Source organism: Larus michahellis, chromosome 6 (assembly GCF_964199755.1).
Source record: "Larus michahellis chromosome 6, bLarMic1.1, whole genome shotgun sequence".
NCBI classification, from domain to species: Eukaryota; Metazoa; Chordata; class Aves; order Charadriiformes; family Laridae; genus Larus; species Larus michahellis.
The window spans coordinates 37,385,652-37,400,014 of NC_133901.1; the positions used below are offsets into that span (position 1 = coordinate 37,385,652).

The following is a 14,363-nucleotide window of genomic DNA, read 5'->3' on the forward strand; positions in this document are numbered from 1 at the left end:
CCCAAGGGAGGGGGGGGTGGTGTCAATCTCAATTTTTTCTGAGAAAAAAATTTTTTTAGAACCAGATTTTTTAATGCAAGGGTTACTGAACAGGCAAGATGCAGTAACTGTCCGTGTTTGGAAGAGCGTTGTTCCCCCACAGCGCCGAGTTTCCAGTGAAACACTCGCTCCTCGAGGTGTACGTGGTGTTTGGTTTAATGGCAGGAAAATGGCAGCAGCTGGTTTGCCGGGCAAAAAGAAAAATCTTCCAAAAACCCCAGTTATTTCAGCAATCCTCAAAGACAGGCTGCTTTATCATGAAATAAAGACAAAGAGGAATATCTAACAGGCTTTTACTTTTTCATAAAAATCAGCTCAGTCCCATAGCTGTCCCAGAAGCTAATCAAGTGACTTGTTAAAATCATGTCCCCTGTTTCCATTCTTAAACCAGCTGTTTCTCTTGAAGCCGCCATCACCTTGCCTGCCATTTCCGAACCTGGAGAACCCTCGTCCTGCCTCCTGTGGGTATTCTTCCAGCTCAGGCAATTCCTTTGCCACCGACAGTTGCCATCGCCTGGTGTCCCTCCACTGTTCCTGAAACAAGACCAATGTAACGAGACTTTACGTGCCCGCAGGGGTGCCCAAGGTACCCTATATCATTTAAAAGCAACACTGAATGCAAAGCTGAATGCAAAGGCATTTCCAGACAAATCCCACCCGCACTGAAATAGGTCAGCAGATCCCTCTTGGGAGACAACTCATAGTCCTGTGACAAAGGATAAATGGTCACAAAGGGACAAGAGGGACCGAAGTCAACAGAAAAACTGGTTAACTCTCAAATACACTGAAGAGGTCAAAACGCAGAGTACCCAAAGAACAGAGGATTTTGTTTAATAAAATCAGGTAATACAATGAGAACTGAAATGAGACAGAGGCATGACAAGGTTATTTTCTATTGACTGTGCTGCGCTCTTCCTAACGACTATGTTGTCTATACAATGTCCTTATTAAAACACAAACCTTATCCTCCCAAACCACCCTATATTCAATCCTATATACAGCAATCACCAAATTTCAAATCACCAGGTTCCAAAGCCAATTCTGGCTACAAAAACGTACCTGTATGTTACTCAGTTCATCAACAGGGATATCAAAGCACACCCCCTATATCAGGAAAAAAAAAAAAAAGATATATCCAAGATCACAGACACACAATTCCAGACAGGCAACAACTGCAACTGCTCGTACATGCCAAGTGTAGAAACCAGAAATGTCGGAAAGCATGATCTTTTGGGGCAAGTTTTTTTTATAAACTGAACGAAAAACGCAGTTAAAACACAAAAACTCAAAACAAAATGCAGATTCAAATGTTCTGTGCTGACAGCAGCATTGCCTGCAATCAGCCTGTCCATTTAACAGCAATACAGGCATCATCTGGCACCACAAGCTCTCTGAGAACACACTTGCACAGGAGACGAGTGTCAGACACGTCAGGAACCAGGCTGACAATCAGGTGAATGCTGAACTGCTCAGGTCTGGCAGTCGCCTGCCCTACTCTACAGCTGCCTTTTCAACGCAACGTTAGCGTAAGTTTACAATGAAAAAAAGAGAGGTCACAATATGTGTCTCTGATGCTCTCTTTTTTAGGAGAGAATTCCTGCATTATCATTTAGGAACAACGTCTCCACTCAAATAAGTGTCTTTTAAAACATGCAACTCACTTCAATGCCTTTTTTTTTTTTTTTTTTTTATGTAGCGTATACCTAAACAGCCGTTTAAGGGGGCCTCATGATAGCTTACCATTTTCTGAGAAACGAGACTGAGTAGGGATAGAGTGAGATATCAACACTTCTATACTGGTACTTAAGAACTCCTGTCTCAATCACTGCAAAAAATGGCCATATGTGTACACACACCCTCCTTCCCCAAGGCTGGGCCTTCTTACCGTCTTCCCCTTGAGAAAACGCATTGCGGATACTTTCGCATCTACTTCCTCACCAAGCTGCTCTTTTAGTCCTCTCCAGGCGTAGCTCATGGTACGCATTTCTATTGAACACTTTAACACCATGGTCACAAAGCCCTTCAGGAAACAAACACAGAAAAACGTTTACAAGACTAAACTTGGTTGGACAGCCTGTAACTTACTAACTAATAACTTATGCAATAACTTGCTATTGTAGTATTTAATCCTAAGAAATCAGCTAACCAGAAGTGAAGCAACAAAAAACTTCCTCAGAAGCTGAAGGCATGCATTTAACCTAGGATTGCCCATTGATATAAAGGCAAATACCATTTCTGTATTTCAGCCAGAAACAGACACAGAGTCCCGTTAGAAAACGGGTAAAAAAAACCCCAAACTGATACAAGAAGCAGAGTCCAGCCACACGCTATTTCCAAAATTGTGTTACCATGCAACAAACTGGGCCAAGTTCTCCCTGAATGCATCAGAAAAAGGAAAGGTTGTACTTTTCTTCTGTCAAGATCTGTTTGAAACCAGGTAATCACATGCTAGACTTACTTGAAATATTACAGAAACGTAAAAGCTTCCCGGGAAGAGAAAACTGCAATAGCACAAACCAGCCTATTAAATTGTAAAATGTCATTAGTTAAACTCTCTTAGAGCATCACAGTCTTCTGTCACTTAGATCGCTGGAGAAATTCTTTTAACTCTCATTACAAGAAAATTTACTGATTTCAAGTTTCTCTGGCTTCCTGCAGAGTGCCAGTAAGAGCTGATTTCAGTTAAGGAACAAGCAACAGACCTGAAGCTGGGGATAAAGCTATTCAGAAACCCTACTGAAAAAACTGAGAATAAGACACCACACTTGGACTGAACGCAAGCAATTAATTTATCCACTCTTGTTAACACAGGTATAACGTTATTTACCGCACTTGAGTTGAGTAAGGAGCGCTGTTGTATGTAAGATGCCCCAGAAATATGGGCTAGAGCCGCAGCCAGGGCAGCAACCGCCCCTTTTTCGTCTATGAGCTCTTGAGCAGATTTTCTGAAGTAGTCTACTGCGGAAGGAGGAATGGCCTCCAACAACCTACATGGTGACAACAAAAGTTTAAGAGATCAGCAAAGGCCAGTGTGAAGTGCAGTCATGTTTAAGACATAGATTTCAGATAGCTTTCAAGATTAACAAATCATCTCTATGAGCCTTGGCTATCACGCTCATGCTTCACTACCACTCATTTAACTTAACACCTTCAGGATGCTGAATATCCACCACCTCTGTTCATTAAGCCAAGCCTCTTGAAAGATGTGTTCAAAACTGAGGGTGCACAATGTTGCATGCTTGACAGCATTGATTAAAACATCAAGGGAAGGCTCTAAAATATCAGCATTCTTAAGGCTATACCCGAGAATCCACAAGAAAGTGTCTCCAGCAAACCCAAGAATCCCTTGCTTCTATTTTACATGGAAGAGAAACAAACCACTACAATGCCACTGCTGGGCTGGGGCAAGACACTTCCTGCGCTCAGTGTAAGCTGATTAAATTGGTTATTTCTGGGAGAGGCAGTGAAAACAAGCTGGAAAACTGAGAACAGCTACTTCTCTAACGCTTTTTTTGGTACACCAGCACTTCCCACCATTTTTCAGTATGCAGTGAACCCAACACCATGCCCATGATCTCCTTTACACTGGTCAAATCCTCACTAATTATAATAATCTCCAAGCTAAAAAATCAGTTTCCCTGCATGACAGTAATTGCCTGTTCTGCTGTTGATTTCTGATGATATAAACAAAGGTTATTTTTCGCAAGACAATTATGTTCTATGAAAAGATCTATGTTCAAGCACACAGAGGTTTATTGATACTAGCTTATGAAAACAAGTCAGTGTCTACATGCAAACCAGCTGACTTTTACGACATAGGCAAAGACATTCTCACATACAGGTCTGATCCCTTCCAGCTTTGCATTAACGGCATTGTTCTTGGTAAGATCTCTAGACATCTTTTAAGAACAGGCAAATAAACTTACTTTTTGGCATCGTTACTTGAAGCTTTAATTACATCTGTAGCAGAGGGAACACCTATACGCTTAAATGTAATCCCCTGAAATCAAGAAAAAAATCACAGTCAAAGGTGTTTTCAGCACTCTCCAACTCACCCCTGCCTAAGTCACATTACTGAGACCTCTAGTCACTTCCGGTTTAGAACCTCAACACAGTCTTCACTCAATTTAAATGACTTCTAAAGCTAGAATTAAGCTTTTCTTTAAGTTCCTGTCTTTGTTAATCTGGAGCTACTTTACACCAATTTACATCCAGATTGTAACAAAAGGCATGGTCTCCTTCATGTCTGCCTACTGACAGCAACGGTACTGCCAACACAGGGAAACTCATGAGACATTAGAACAGGTTGATACAAAACCATTTATAAACGCTTATCAAATATATAAACATTTTAGACCTACTGGACTATGAGACAAGAGTCCCATACTGGACTCATGGTTACAAAGTCTAAGAGAGGCAGAGTCTTTTTAGGAGCTGAGTAATTTCATTAAGCAGAGGTCTCGGGTACAACTCACCGCTTTGTGCTCAACTTGTTTCAGAAGATCTTCTTCTCGTCTCTGAAATAAACAAATGCAGATCCCAGTCCGGCCAGCTCGACCCGTACGTCCAGAACGATGGATGTAGGAATCAACATCCTTCAGAAATTCAGATTAAGATGAGAAAACCTTACGTCATTTAAACTGTTGACATTTATACATTGTAGGAGAGCGAAAATGCAAGCTAAATTCTAATTCAGAAGCCTAAGAAGTGATACATTATGTTTCTATACCCAAACTTGTAACTACACACAAATCACCCTGCCCCACGTATGCTGCCTCAGGTTTAACACACACTATCAACATAAGGTTTTTAAAACAAAAAGCTCCACTCGAGTTTCCAAAGAAGAAAAAGGCAGCAGGAGTATTTTAGAATTGTAATGAAACTCAACAATGTTCAGAAGGGATTCAGAAATGCTGAAACAATGTCAAAAGCTATCTTATGACTTTCCAGAGTAACCAAAACCCATCACTTCAACCAAAGCTCAAAATACAAAAGCTTAACTAGGAAATTCTAGGCCTGCATTTACAAAAAATCCACTTCATTTGTGAATCGGAACATAATTCTGGTGAAACAGAGAAATAACCCACTGTTCTGTCACAAAAAAAAATAAAATACAATTTTAGTTTCCCTGATTGACTTACTTTTGGTGGTGAACACTGTATAACAAGGTCAACCTCAGGAATATCCAAACCACGGGCAGCTACATTTGTTGCGATCAGAACTTCAAAGACACCATTTCTAAAGCCTTTTAATGTAATTTCTCTCTGTTTCTGTGGAATGTCACCATGCAATGACTGGGCATCCTATTAGTGAAAGAAACCATTAACATGTCATTTAACAGGGGAGTCTAGGCTGCAGTATCTAAAGACATTTAATTAGAAAACACAAAGTATTTTGCAGAGCAACAGAAAATAGTTACACAGCTGATATGAAAGGAATATAAAGCATCCTACTCTGTGGTTTGATCCTTCTCTGAGACAATAATACCCATAAGCAGTAGTTTTACCATAATGTTATTATTTGTAGCATAGCAACAGCAAACTGCACCATTTTGCCATGGCAAAAGGGCCCACCTTCAGCTTTGACTTCCACTGGAACAAATGGAAGCAAATTTACTTAAGCAATGCTTGTCAAGAGCTGACGAGACTTTGCTGCCTTCCCCCTTCCCTGGGAAGTCATCCCAAAACCCACAGAAGCTGAAGTGGGGTTTTCAGGTAATTCCCAAACCCTACAGGTGATCTGAACAACCTCCACTTTTCATGGGACAAAAAAATAGATCAAGTCTTTGACAAGGAGAAAGGGGAGAGTCACAAGCTCAGAATTCAAACAAGTAACATGCTAAAGCGGAACTTACTAGCATAAGAGAAAAATGTGTCGCATACTGACACAAGAACCAAGTCATTGGATTTACTGGGAAGGCAGCAGGGCCAACAGACAAAAACTGTTGCTGCAAGATTTTAATGTGGATGGTATATGGCATTTATCAAATACTGGGCAAACCATGTACTCCCACCACTGCTCTTTCTCCGTAAATTAGTATTTAGTATCAAACAGGATTTTCTCTGAAAAAAAAAAAAAAAAAACCAAACAAACCCAAACAGCACCTTTCCCCATGCTCAAAAGGCTGGTAATAATCCAAGCAAGCATAGAAAACCTGCTTAATGTATCACCTGAGTTCTGAACAAACTACTAAATGACCTTCCAAGGGCAACAAGACATTCCATTCTACCGTATTAGTTCAATTTTCCTGAATACTGACTGTTCAAAGAACAAATGCTATTAAGAGATGGGAATCCAAAAAGCACACTAACATGAGATGGAATACGTGCACTACACTACCTCTTGTTTATTACCATTACTACTATCTCCTGATTATTCAGCATAAGCTGCGTATTTTCCATTGATCCTGTCCTGTACGATTTTAAAGCCAAAGGAATAAATTCATAATCACAGCCAAGAGGGTATTTTAACTGTAAAGCTCTACTTTTAGAAACAGCTTCAAGTTTTAAAACAATCCACAGAAACAACTTCATCCACACAGTTGCTACCTCCATCCCCCGAATATCCACGACCGCTGCTTTTCTGTTCAGACGCCAGTACCTGTTTGAGCGAAGCATTCATAGCCAGCTCATTTGCTTCCTTCTTGGTCTCACAAAAGACAATGGTCCGCCCATGGCTGCCACTGTAGACTTGAATGATATCCCCAAGAACTCCTGCTCTCTGAGATGAGCGACACTGTATGGCCAAATGCTGTTTGGGAAAGAAACATGATAAGCATCTATATTAAATGTAAGACACACTTAGGACAGACAAAATGAACACAGAATTTTATTTTTTTTTTAAGTTTGCAAACTACTGTCCCCATATGAAAGCTCTGCTTAAAAAAATTATGTGTCAATCATGTGAAAAGTCATTCCACGCCCCCATTCATAACATCAATGCACAACCCCCTTCATCCAGGCCACATGCTCTCAGGACATGCACTGCTCTGCAGCAGAATCACTCACTTCCACAGTCGTGGCAGTCCTTTGAGTCTTCTTTCCAATCAGGTCAATCTGCTCGTATTCATCTTTCATGTATTTTTTTGCTACATCGTATACCCATCGTGGACAAGTTGCAGAAAACAGCAGTGTCTGGGGGTTGTTCTCAGAACCTGGGAGGAAGGGCCACTGATTTCAGTCAATCATCACAAAAGCAACAGAGCTGCCCTCAAATTGAGAGGTTATATGTGCAGTAAGTCAACAAGAACAAAACTTATGAGCAATTAAAACATTTTTAATACCACAGGCAAAATTACAGTAATTTTAACTGGACCAAACTAAATCCTTCACCCTGTGCAAGAAGAAATGCAAGACGCATTTCTAGATCATCTGCTAAAAATGGTTTAGACTGTGACTGAAATCCTCCCACATACCTGAAAGAACTCATCTCAGTCCCTCCTTCCTTGGTTTTCCAATACTAACTGGATGTGAATAGTACGGCTATATGCAAAGGAAAAAGGCAGGATAAAAAGGACACTCTGCAGACCCCAGGGGAAGAATTAAATAACAAAATAAATTACTCCAGGTAAGAACAGTTTAATAAATAGTATCTCGAAAAAGTTTAACCTTCCTTCATAGCTCAGCAGGATCAGCCACAAAGAAAAACACATTGCAAAAGAATTCTTATTATTCCCTACAATTTGCTTTCCAGGTACGAAGAAAACTTTCAAGATTGAATAATTATGACAACTCTTCCAAAACTTACATAGATTTCCTTTTTTTAAAAGACGAACTGTACTTTTTGGCTGTTAGGACAAAGACCAACTGTGCAGAAATGGGGAAAATGTAACAGTCAAGTAAAAATGACAGTGGCTGTACTTGGACAAACCTGAGATCGATGAAGCTTACGTACTCTCCAACAGTTGTCAAGTATAGTTAACAAACGTGAACAAACTCTGCCAGCAACCAGCTTTTTGTTGCTTCTAGAGCCAGAAGTAATAACCTTGCTTTTAGTAATCTTTGGTACTTCCACCTCCAGTAATCCATCACGTTACTTTTCAAAACTTTTGGCAACAGCACAACGTGGCAAGGATTGTCACACTATTAAAATAACTTCCTCCTGCTCCGTACCTGCTACCTGATGGCTTTGGTGAACACCTACTACATCAGAAAAGCGCAAATATACCCTAGTTGTCAACTTTGTGTGATGATGAGCGTACATACATGCCCTAGCCCTAACCCTATGCTCAGTCATCTCTCTCAGGATAAAGAACACTAGGGCTTAGGGAGCTGGGTTGTGTTTGTTGCTTTTTTGTCTTTTTTTTCCCCCCCACCTCCTTCCAGAGATGCCATTCCAGCTCTTCAGACATCTGTCACCTTGCTTTGAACCTTCTCCAGTTCTACCTTACCCTTTTCTCTGAGGTCCGATACTAGCATTGCACAAAGGATTCAAGTTGGGGGGTGCACCAGCAGTTTTCAAACTAGTATAATTGCGTTTTATGCGCTGTCCCCTATTCCTCTCCTGATGATGGAATTTACCTTTTTTATAAGCAAATCCTAAGATTTCTTCCACTTGTTCAGCAAAGCCCATGTCTAACATGTGATCAACTTCATCCAAAACAACATGCTTCACGCTGGAAAGTTCCAGCTTGTTATTCTGAATGTGGTCTTTGATCCGTCCAGGTGTTCCCACTAGAATATCAATGCCACTTTTAAGGAGATCAACTGGAGGAAAAGACAGAAAAACAAGGACAATGTCAGAATGCTAAGAGACAACAAGGTAAAAAGTTACCAGTAGACAGCAACACTTCTCATTTTAGAACCAAAAAGCTACTGCCCTTCACTTTAATCTCTGAATAAAGCACTACGTTCAGTCCAGGTAACAAAAAGTAAGCTTAATGGCGGTTCAAGTTGCTCTGTCAGGAATAACAGCTAAACCACAAGCAAAGCTACAGTAAGATACGCCAATTTCCAAGCAGCAATCAGCTGGCATTAGAAATCTACAGAGCTTTATTACAGAAAAATGCTGATTTATCAGCTAAATTCTTTTTCACAACTACCTCTGGAGACAGACAGAGCCACACACACATACACAGTTCTCACTTTTCCTCAATCATCTAGTCCCAGTATATGTCCACACAAAAACCACACAAACACAGAATAAAGAAGAAACTAAAAGGACTAGTCGCTTTGCATACCTACACCTGTTGTTTTAAATAAAGATTTATTTGAACTAAAATAAATCAACCCAGGCTGTGTGTGTCCTTTGAAAGCAATGTCATGGTTCCTCACTGAAGTGAAACAAGCCAGTTTTATTCATGGAATGCATTTGGGGAAAGTCAGCTCCAGTCCAGTAGTAATTCCTTAGCATTTACTTACGCTGTTCTTTGTACGGTGTTCCTCCATAAAAACAAGCCACTGACAGTTTCTTGGTGAGATTCTTGAAGTCTTTGGCTACCTGAGTGGCCAGTTCCCTGGTTGGAACAAGAACCAGCACCTGGAGTGAGTGAAAAGAGACAAAAATGCAGCTGCACTCTGGAGAGGGTGCTAGGAGAGAAGGGTTTACTTCACATTAAACAGCTTGTACTCCCATTCTTATTCCACACTTCCTGCAGAGGTCCCCACCATCCCAGCAATGTTTCCTGCTGCCTGGAACCTGCACAACACAGCCTCATAGCCAGCAAGTGGAAACAAGGCAAAGCATTACAAGACAACCGAGATGTAGAACAGCAGTATTTTTTTTTCTTAAATTAATGCCAGGTAAAATAGACACTTCAGTAACATCACCAAGGACAATGAAGAATTCAGCATCAAAGGCTAGAACAGTCACTAAACAATCTGGAGTCACTAAACAAACTATGTGATGCACTCTAGCCATATATCCTCCTTCTCCACCTACCTGCCTTCCTCCAGTATCTATCCTTCCCCACTATGTTTTCTTTAAGGATTAAATGATAAAACAAAGAGCTGAACTCTTCTCTAGAAATCTTTCAGACAATAAGATTTTAAAACTTACATTGCCTTAAAAGTTAATAAAATAGAACGATGAAGTAGGCAACAAATCTGCAGACTGTAACTGTTTATCAGTCTAATGATAAATATATACAGTTCATTTGCATGGGAATATGATATCTGATCACACAAATCTGGATACCAATTCCACCTCATGCTTAAGTAGAAATGTAAACGCCGCTTGCATCCATTAAGTTGAGTCTCCAGACACGAGGGGTGGGGTGGGGGGAGAACCCACCAAAAGCCTTCAGTTACCACCATGGAATTAACAGTGAGAAACAACCTCAGTGAACAGAGACAAGCCCAGATGACCCAACCACTACCTGAGAAGAGGCAGGAGATTCAATCCCAAAGCCACATGCTATCTTCCTGAGGATAGCAGGCTGGAAGTCCACCAGCTACTACTGTCGTGCCCAACCATTCTCCCAAACACAGTCACAAGGAACCCTAAGCGTGAAATCTGTTACCACGGTGATGCTGCAAAATCTCTGTCACAGTGTAGCGCCTGATCTGAGGAAAGCGTTCGGCATTACAAACACCAATAAAGGAGAAAGCAGTCCCAAAGAGAAGTCCCCAAAGCGATTACAAAAATCACTTTTGAAAACTGCCATATTCTAAAGGTTTGGTGTTAACCCTTAAGTGGTAAGTTACCTTTGGCGCACGGCCTCTTCTCCCATCTTGCGAGACACTCTGAAGTTTTTCAATCAGTGGAAGAACAAAAGAATAGGTTTTCCCGGTTCCTGTTCGAGCTTGAGCAATTAGGTCTTTGCCATCATATATGGGTTGAAAAGTCTTCACTTGCACAGGGAACAGGTATTTTACACCTCGAGCTGGAAGATAATCCAGAGAGGTTTCGTTAAAAGGTGCGGACTCTACTGCAATCTGAACAAACAATTTAGAAGCCCTCATTATAACTAGGCGGAATACAGAGGGCACATCATGTCAAATCCTCTACAGGATTTCTCTAGAGAGATTGCATCTCTAACAGGAGATGCAACTTATAAGAAAACCACATATCTTTGGTTTTACTCCTACTCTATATCAAAGGATATTCCCCCAAAACATAGCTGAGTGTCCATAATGGAATATAGCCTACTTTGTGATGTTTGGCATAAGACAACAGGAGAGGAAGGCAAAAAAAAGAAAAAAAAAATCCAACATGTTTTTTCTGATACAGGTCAAGATTTTGTGGTAGCTCGGTTTTAAAGGTGGGGAAGAGGTGAGGGCGTTTGTTTCAAAACATTCTAAAACTTCAGAGAGATTTTGCACAGTGGAAGTGAAACAATCCATCCAAGAGAAACTTCCAAGCAAGGAAAACATAAAGGAACAAGAATTTTGTCTGAGGAACAAGAATCACACAGCTTCCCAACACAGAGGACAAGAACTCTACAGTGATGACTTCTCTAACAAACATATCTCAAGAAAAGATATGAAAATGCCCAAAAGAATGATAATAATCATAGACAATCTGTTCACAGGAGCCAAATAGTCTTCACATACAAAACACCATTGTGCTTATTTAAGAAGTGATACTGTAAACAGATATGGGAACTGAAGTAAAGATACACAGTAAGTAGAATGATGCTGACAAGAGGAGAAACTGTGTCTCTAGAACGTGTATCTAGGAATAACCACACCACGGAAGAATAAACTCACCTTAAGGCATCTGAAATTGAATAAAACAGAAACTTCGTTCCTACTAACAACAGTAGATTCTTTCAATCTACAGTGACTGCTCACACGCATAGTCTTACCCCAGAATAAATGTAAGACAATTTAGGACTATTTCCCTTGGCTTCCATCTCCACTTATACAGGTAACAGCGCAATTCTGGACAAACATTTACAGACATTTCTTTTACGTTAACTAACCGTTGAGAAGATTGATGGTGTTTTGTGAGAGAGGAAAATTGGAGAAGGCGCCTTCTTTTACTTCTTCTGTCAGCTCCTAACAGGATAAAAGAAAAAAACGTTATTAGCTCTAAGAGATGGGCAAATAACATACCCTACCTAGGCACACAAGAAAAGCTGTGCATTTACTTTACTACCACAGTTTTACCAGCTACCTCCTTTCTGTTTAAAGAAAACTCTTGTGATGCAAGTACCTGACAAACAAAAATATCATCACAGCATAAAGTGGGAAAATTGCATCTAGCCACCCTCTATTAGAAGACAAGACACACCGACACAGGCTGCACCGCTCATCGTGACAGAATTCCTACAAGCGAATCCTGGTTTTACATCAGTCTTAAGTAAAGACTTCGTGCCAAAGGTCTTCCTGCTCGTTACCTGCAACCACTTGTTCAAAACCACGACTACTGCTGTTCCATCCCTAATTCAGATATACCTGCACCATCTTTTAAAACACATGGCAAACAAAAGGGAACAACCGCATCATGCACGTATTCTTGGCAAGTCAGGAAAGGGGACAGTACTTGTTACAAATCTTAACTGGACTCCACTGAAATCATTAAAAAACTGTTTTTCACAGCAAAACATATTTCGTGTCACAAATCACAGCTACTCAGTACACCACACAGCTGCTTAACTTTGGACACCAGTAGATACTTACTTAAAACTCACAATTTAGCTTCTACTTCAAAGACCCAAGAGATGACACCATTACACCCAACGTACAAAAAGCACTCTCTTGATTCACATTCTCACCTTAAACAAAGGCCCTGCGCAGGGGAAGGCAAGCTGTGGGACCCTCTCGCACACATGGGCGAGGCCAAGGGTGAAATCTGAACAGGGAGAACTCCAGAAGCAGGAATTAATGAGGATATAACCATGACCTTCCCTTACAGGACACCCTGCCAAATACTTCTTCAAAGGGGCTGCCAGCAGAGAAAGCGCTGTCGCGGCACAAAGCGGTGCATGCTTCTGGGATGGCAACCGCCTGTGCAGCAGGGAGAAACCCTTGTGCTGCAATACACAGAACAAGCTGCTACACGAAGACAAGCTACAGCGTGGAAACCGCTTCCAGCTAGCCAGCCTCCTCCCCTGCAGGATAAGCTACTCCAAACGGCTTGGAGGGGGAAAGCACGGCAAGGAGAGATGGCCACCACGTGTTGGTGCACGTGCTGCAGCTTAGGCGGAAACAGGCGTGATGCCAGGTGCCGTGAATCGACGGGGAACAGCGGCAAACATCACACACAACAGCAGCAGCCTAACGCTCCCACAGCCGTCAAGTGCCAAGTCTCCACACGGCACATGCGGCTAAGCCCACTCGTTACCAGCGGGACTTTAATTAAGCAAGACAAGGGCTCCCCGGGCAGAGCGTTACTACCTCCGCATCGCTGTCCTGCTCTCCAGCTGCTGCCTCACCAGACACGCTCTGGCCCACCAGGGATGTCACGCCATTGCTTGCAGCAGAGGAAGGTTTCCCCGTATGCTGGGAGCCGTCGCTCTCTCCAGCCAGACCGTTGCTCTTCCCCTTGATTTTTTTTGTCTTCTTCGGCAGGGGGGGGTCAAGGTCGCCGTCGCCCAGCCCACTCTCCTCAGGCTGGGCCTGCTCGCCCTCGGCCTTCCTGCGCCGCTTCACCTTCTTCTCCTGGGTCTCCTCCTGCCGAGGGAAAGCGGGGGTTACACCGAGGAACCGCCTCCGTTGTAACCCCTCGTTATTCGACTTTAAGGCCTGAACTCCCGCGCGCGCGTCCCCCCCGGTCCCCTCAAGCCGGCGGCAGGGCCGGGCCGGCCCTGGCCGCACAAAATGGCCGCCCCCGCGGCGACACGTGTGGCGCGGCCGCCTGCTCCCACCTTGGCCTTCCGCCGGCGACCGCGGCGGAGGGACTCGGCGCCCGCCGGAGCCTGCGGCTCGGCGGGGCTGTCGGTAGGCACGGCGGCGGGCATGGCGGACGGCTGCTCCCCGGCGAGCTGGGCGACGGCGCTGCTGCTGCTGCTGGTCTCGCCGCGGCAACCCCAGGAGCCGCGCCCCGCCCCGGCGCGCAGGAAGTGGGGCGCGTCCGGCGGGCGGACCGAGCGGCGGGGCAGCACCGCCACCGCCGTCGCCGCCAGCAGCGGGCCCGCCCGGCCGGGCAGCCAGCACAGCCGCCGCCGAGCGCTGAGCGGGGCGGCCGCTGCCGCCGCCGCCCGGGCCGCGGGGAAGGCGAGGCGCGCCGGCCGGCACCACACGCCGCCCATGCAGCCGCTGCGCCGGCCCGGGCCGCCCCTTCCGCCGGCGCTGCCCGGCCGGTCCCTTCCGCCGGTTCCCCCCGCGCACCGGAACCGCCTCCGGCACGGTTCGGCAGGCAGCAACCGGGCTGCTGCACCAGCAAAACGAGACTCCCCACACCTGTACGCCTCTTCTATCATAATATCGTACTCCAACTTT

General features: G+C 43.6%; 1 protein-coding gene across 1 annotated transcript; it reads right to left on the reverse strand.

Annotated features, from left to right (window-relative positions):
• Nucleotides 1-275: 275 nt before the first annotated feature.
• On the reverse strand, nt 276-14,207 carry LOC141744390 (nucleolar RNA helicase 2-like). Its single transcript, XM_074590188.1, has 15 exons — nt 13,790-14,207; nt 13,320-13,595; nt 11,903-11,978; nt 10,683-10,861; nt 9,399-9,516; nt 8,559-8,744; nt 7,047-7,192; nt 6,640-6,789; nt 5,181-5,342; nt 4,515-4,634; nt 3,966-4,039; nt 2,867-3,026; nt 1,925-2,059; nt 1,099-1,143; nt 276-573 (listed from the first exon to the last, which is right to left on the reverse strand). Exons 1-15 carry the CDS (start codon nt 14,171-14,173, stop codon nt 379-381), a joined length of 2,406 nt encoding a protein of 801 aa, XP_074446289.1. The 5' UTR covers nt 14,174-14,207; the 3' UTR covers nt 276-378.
• Nucleotides 14,208-14,363: the final 156 nt, after the last annotated feature.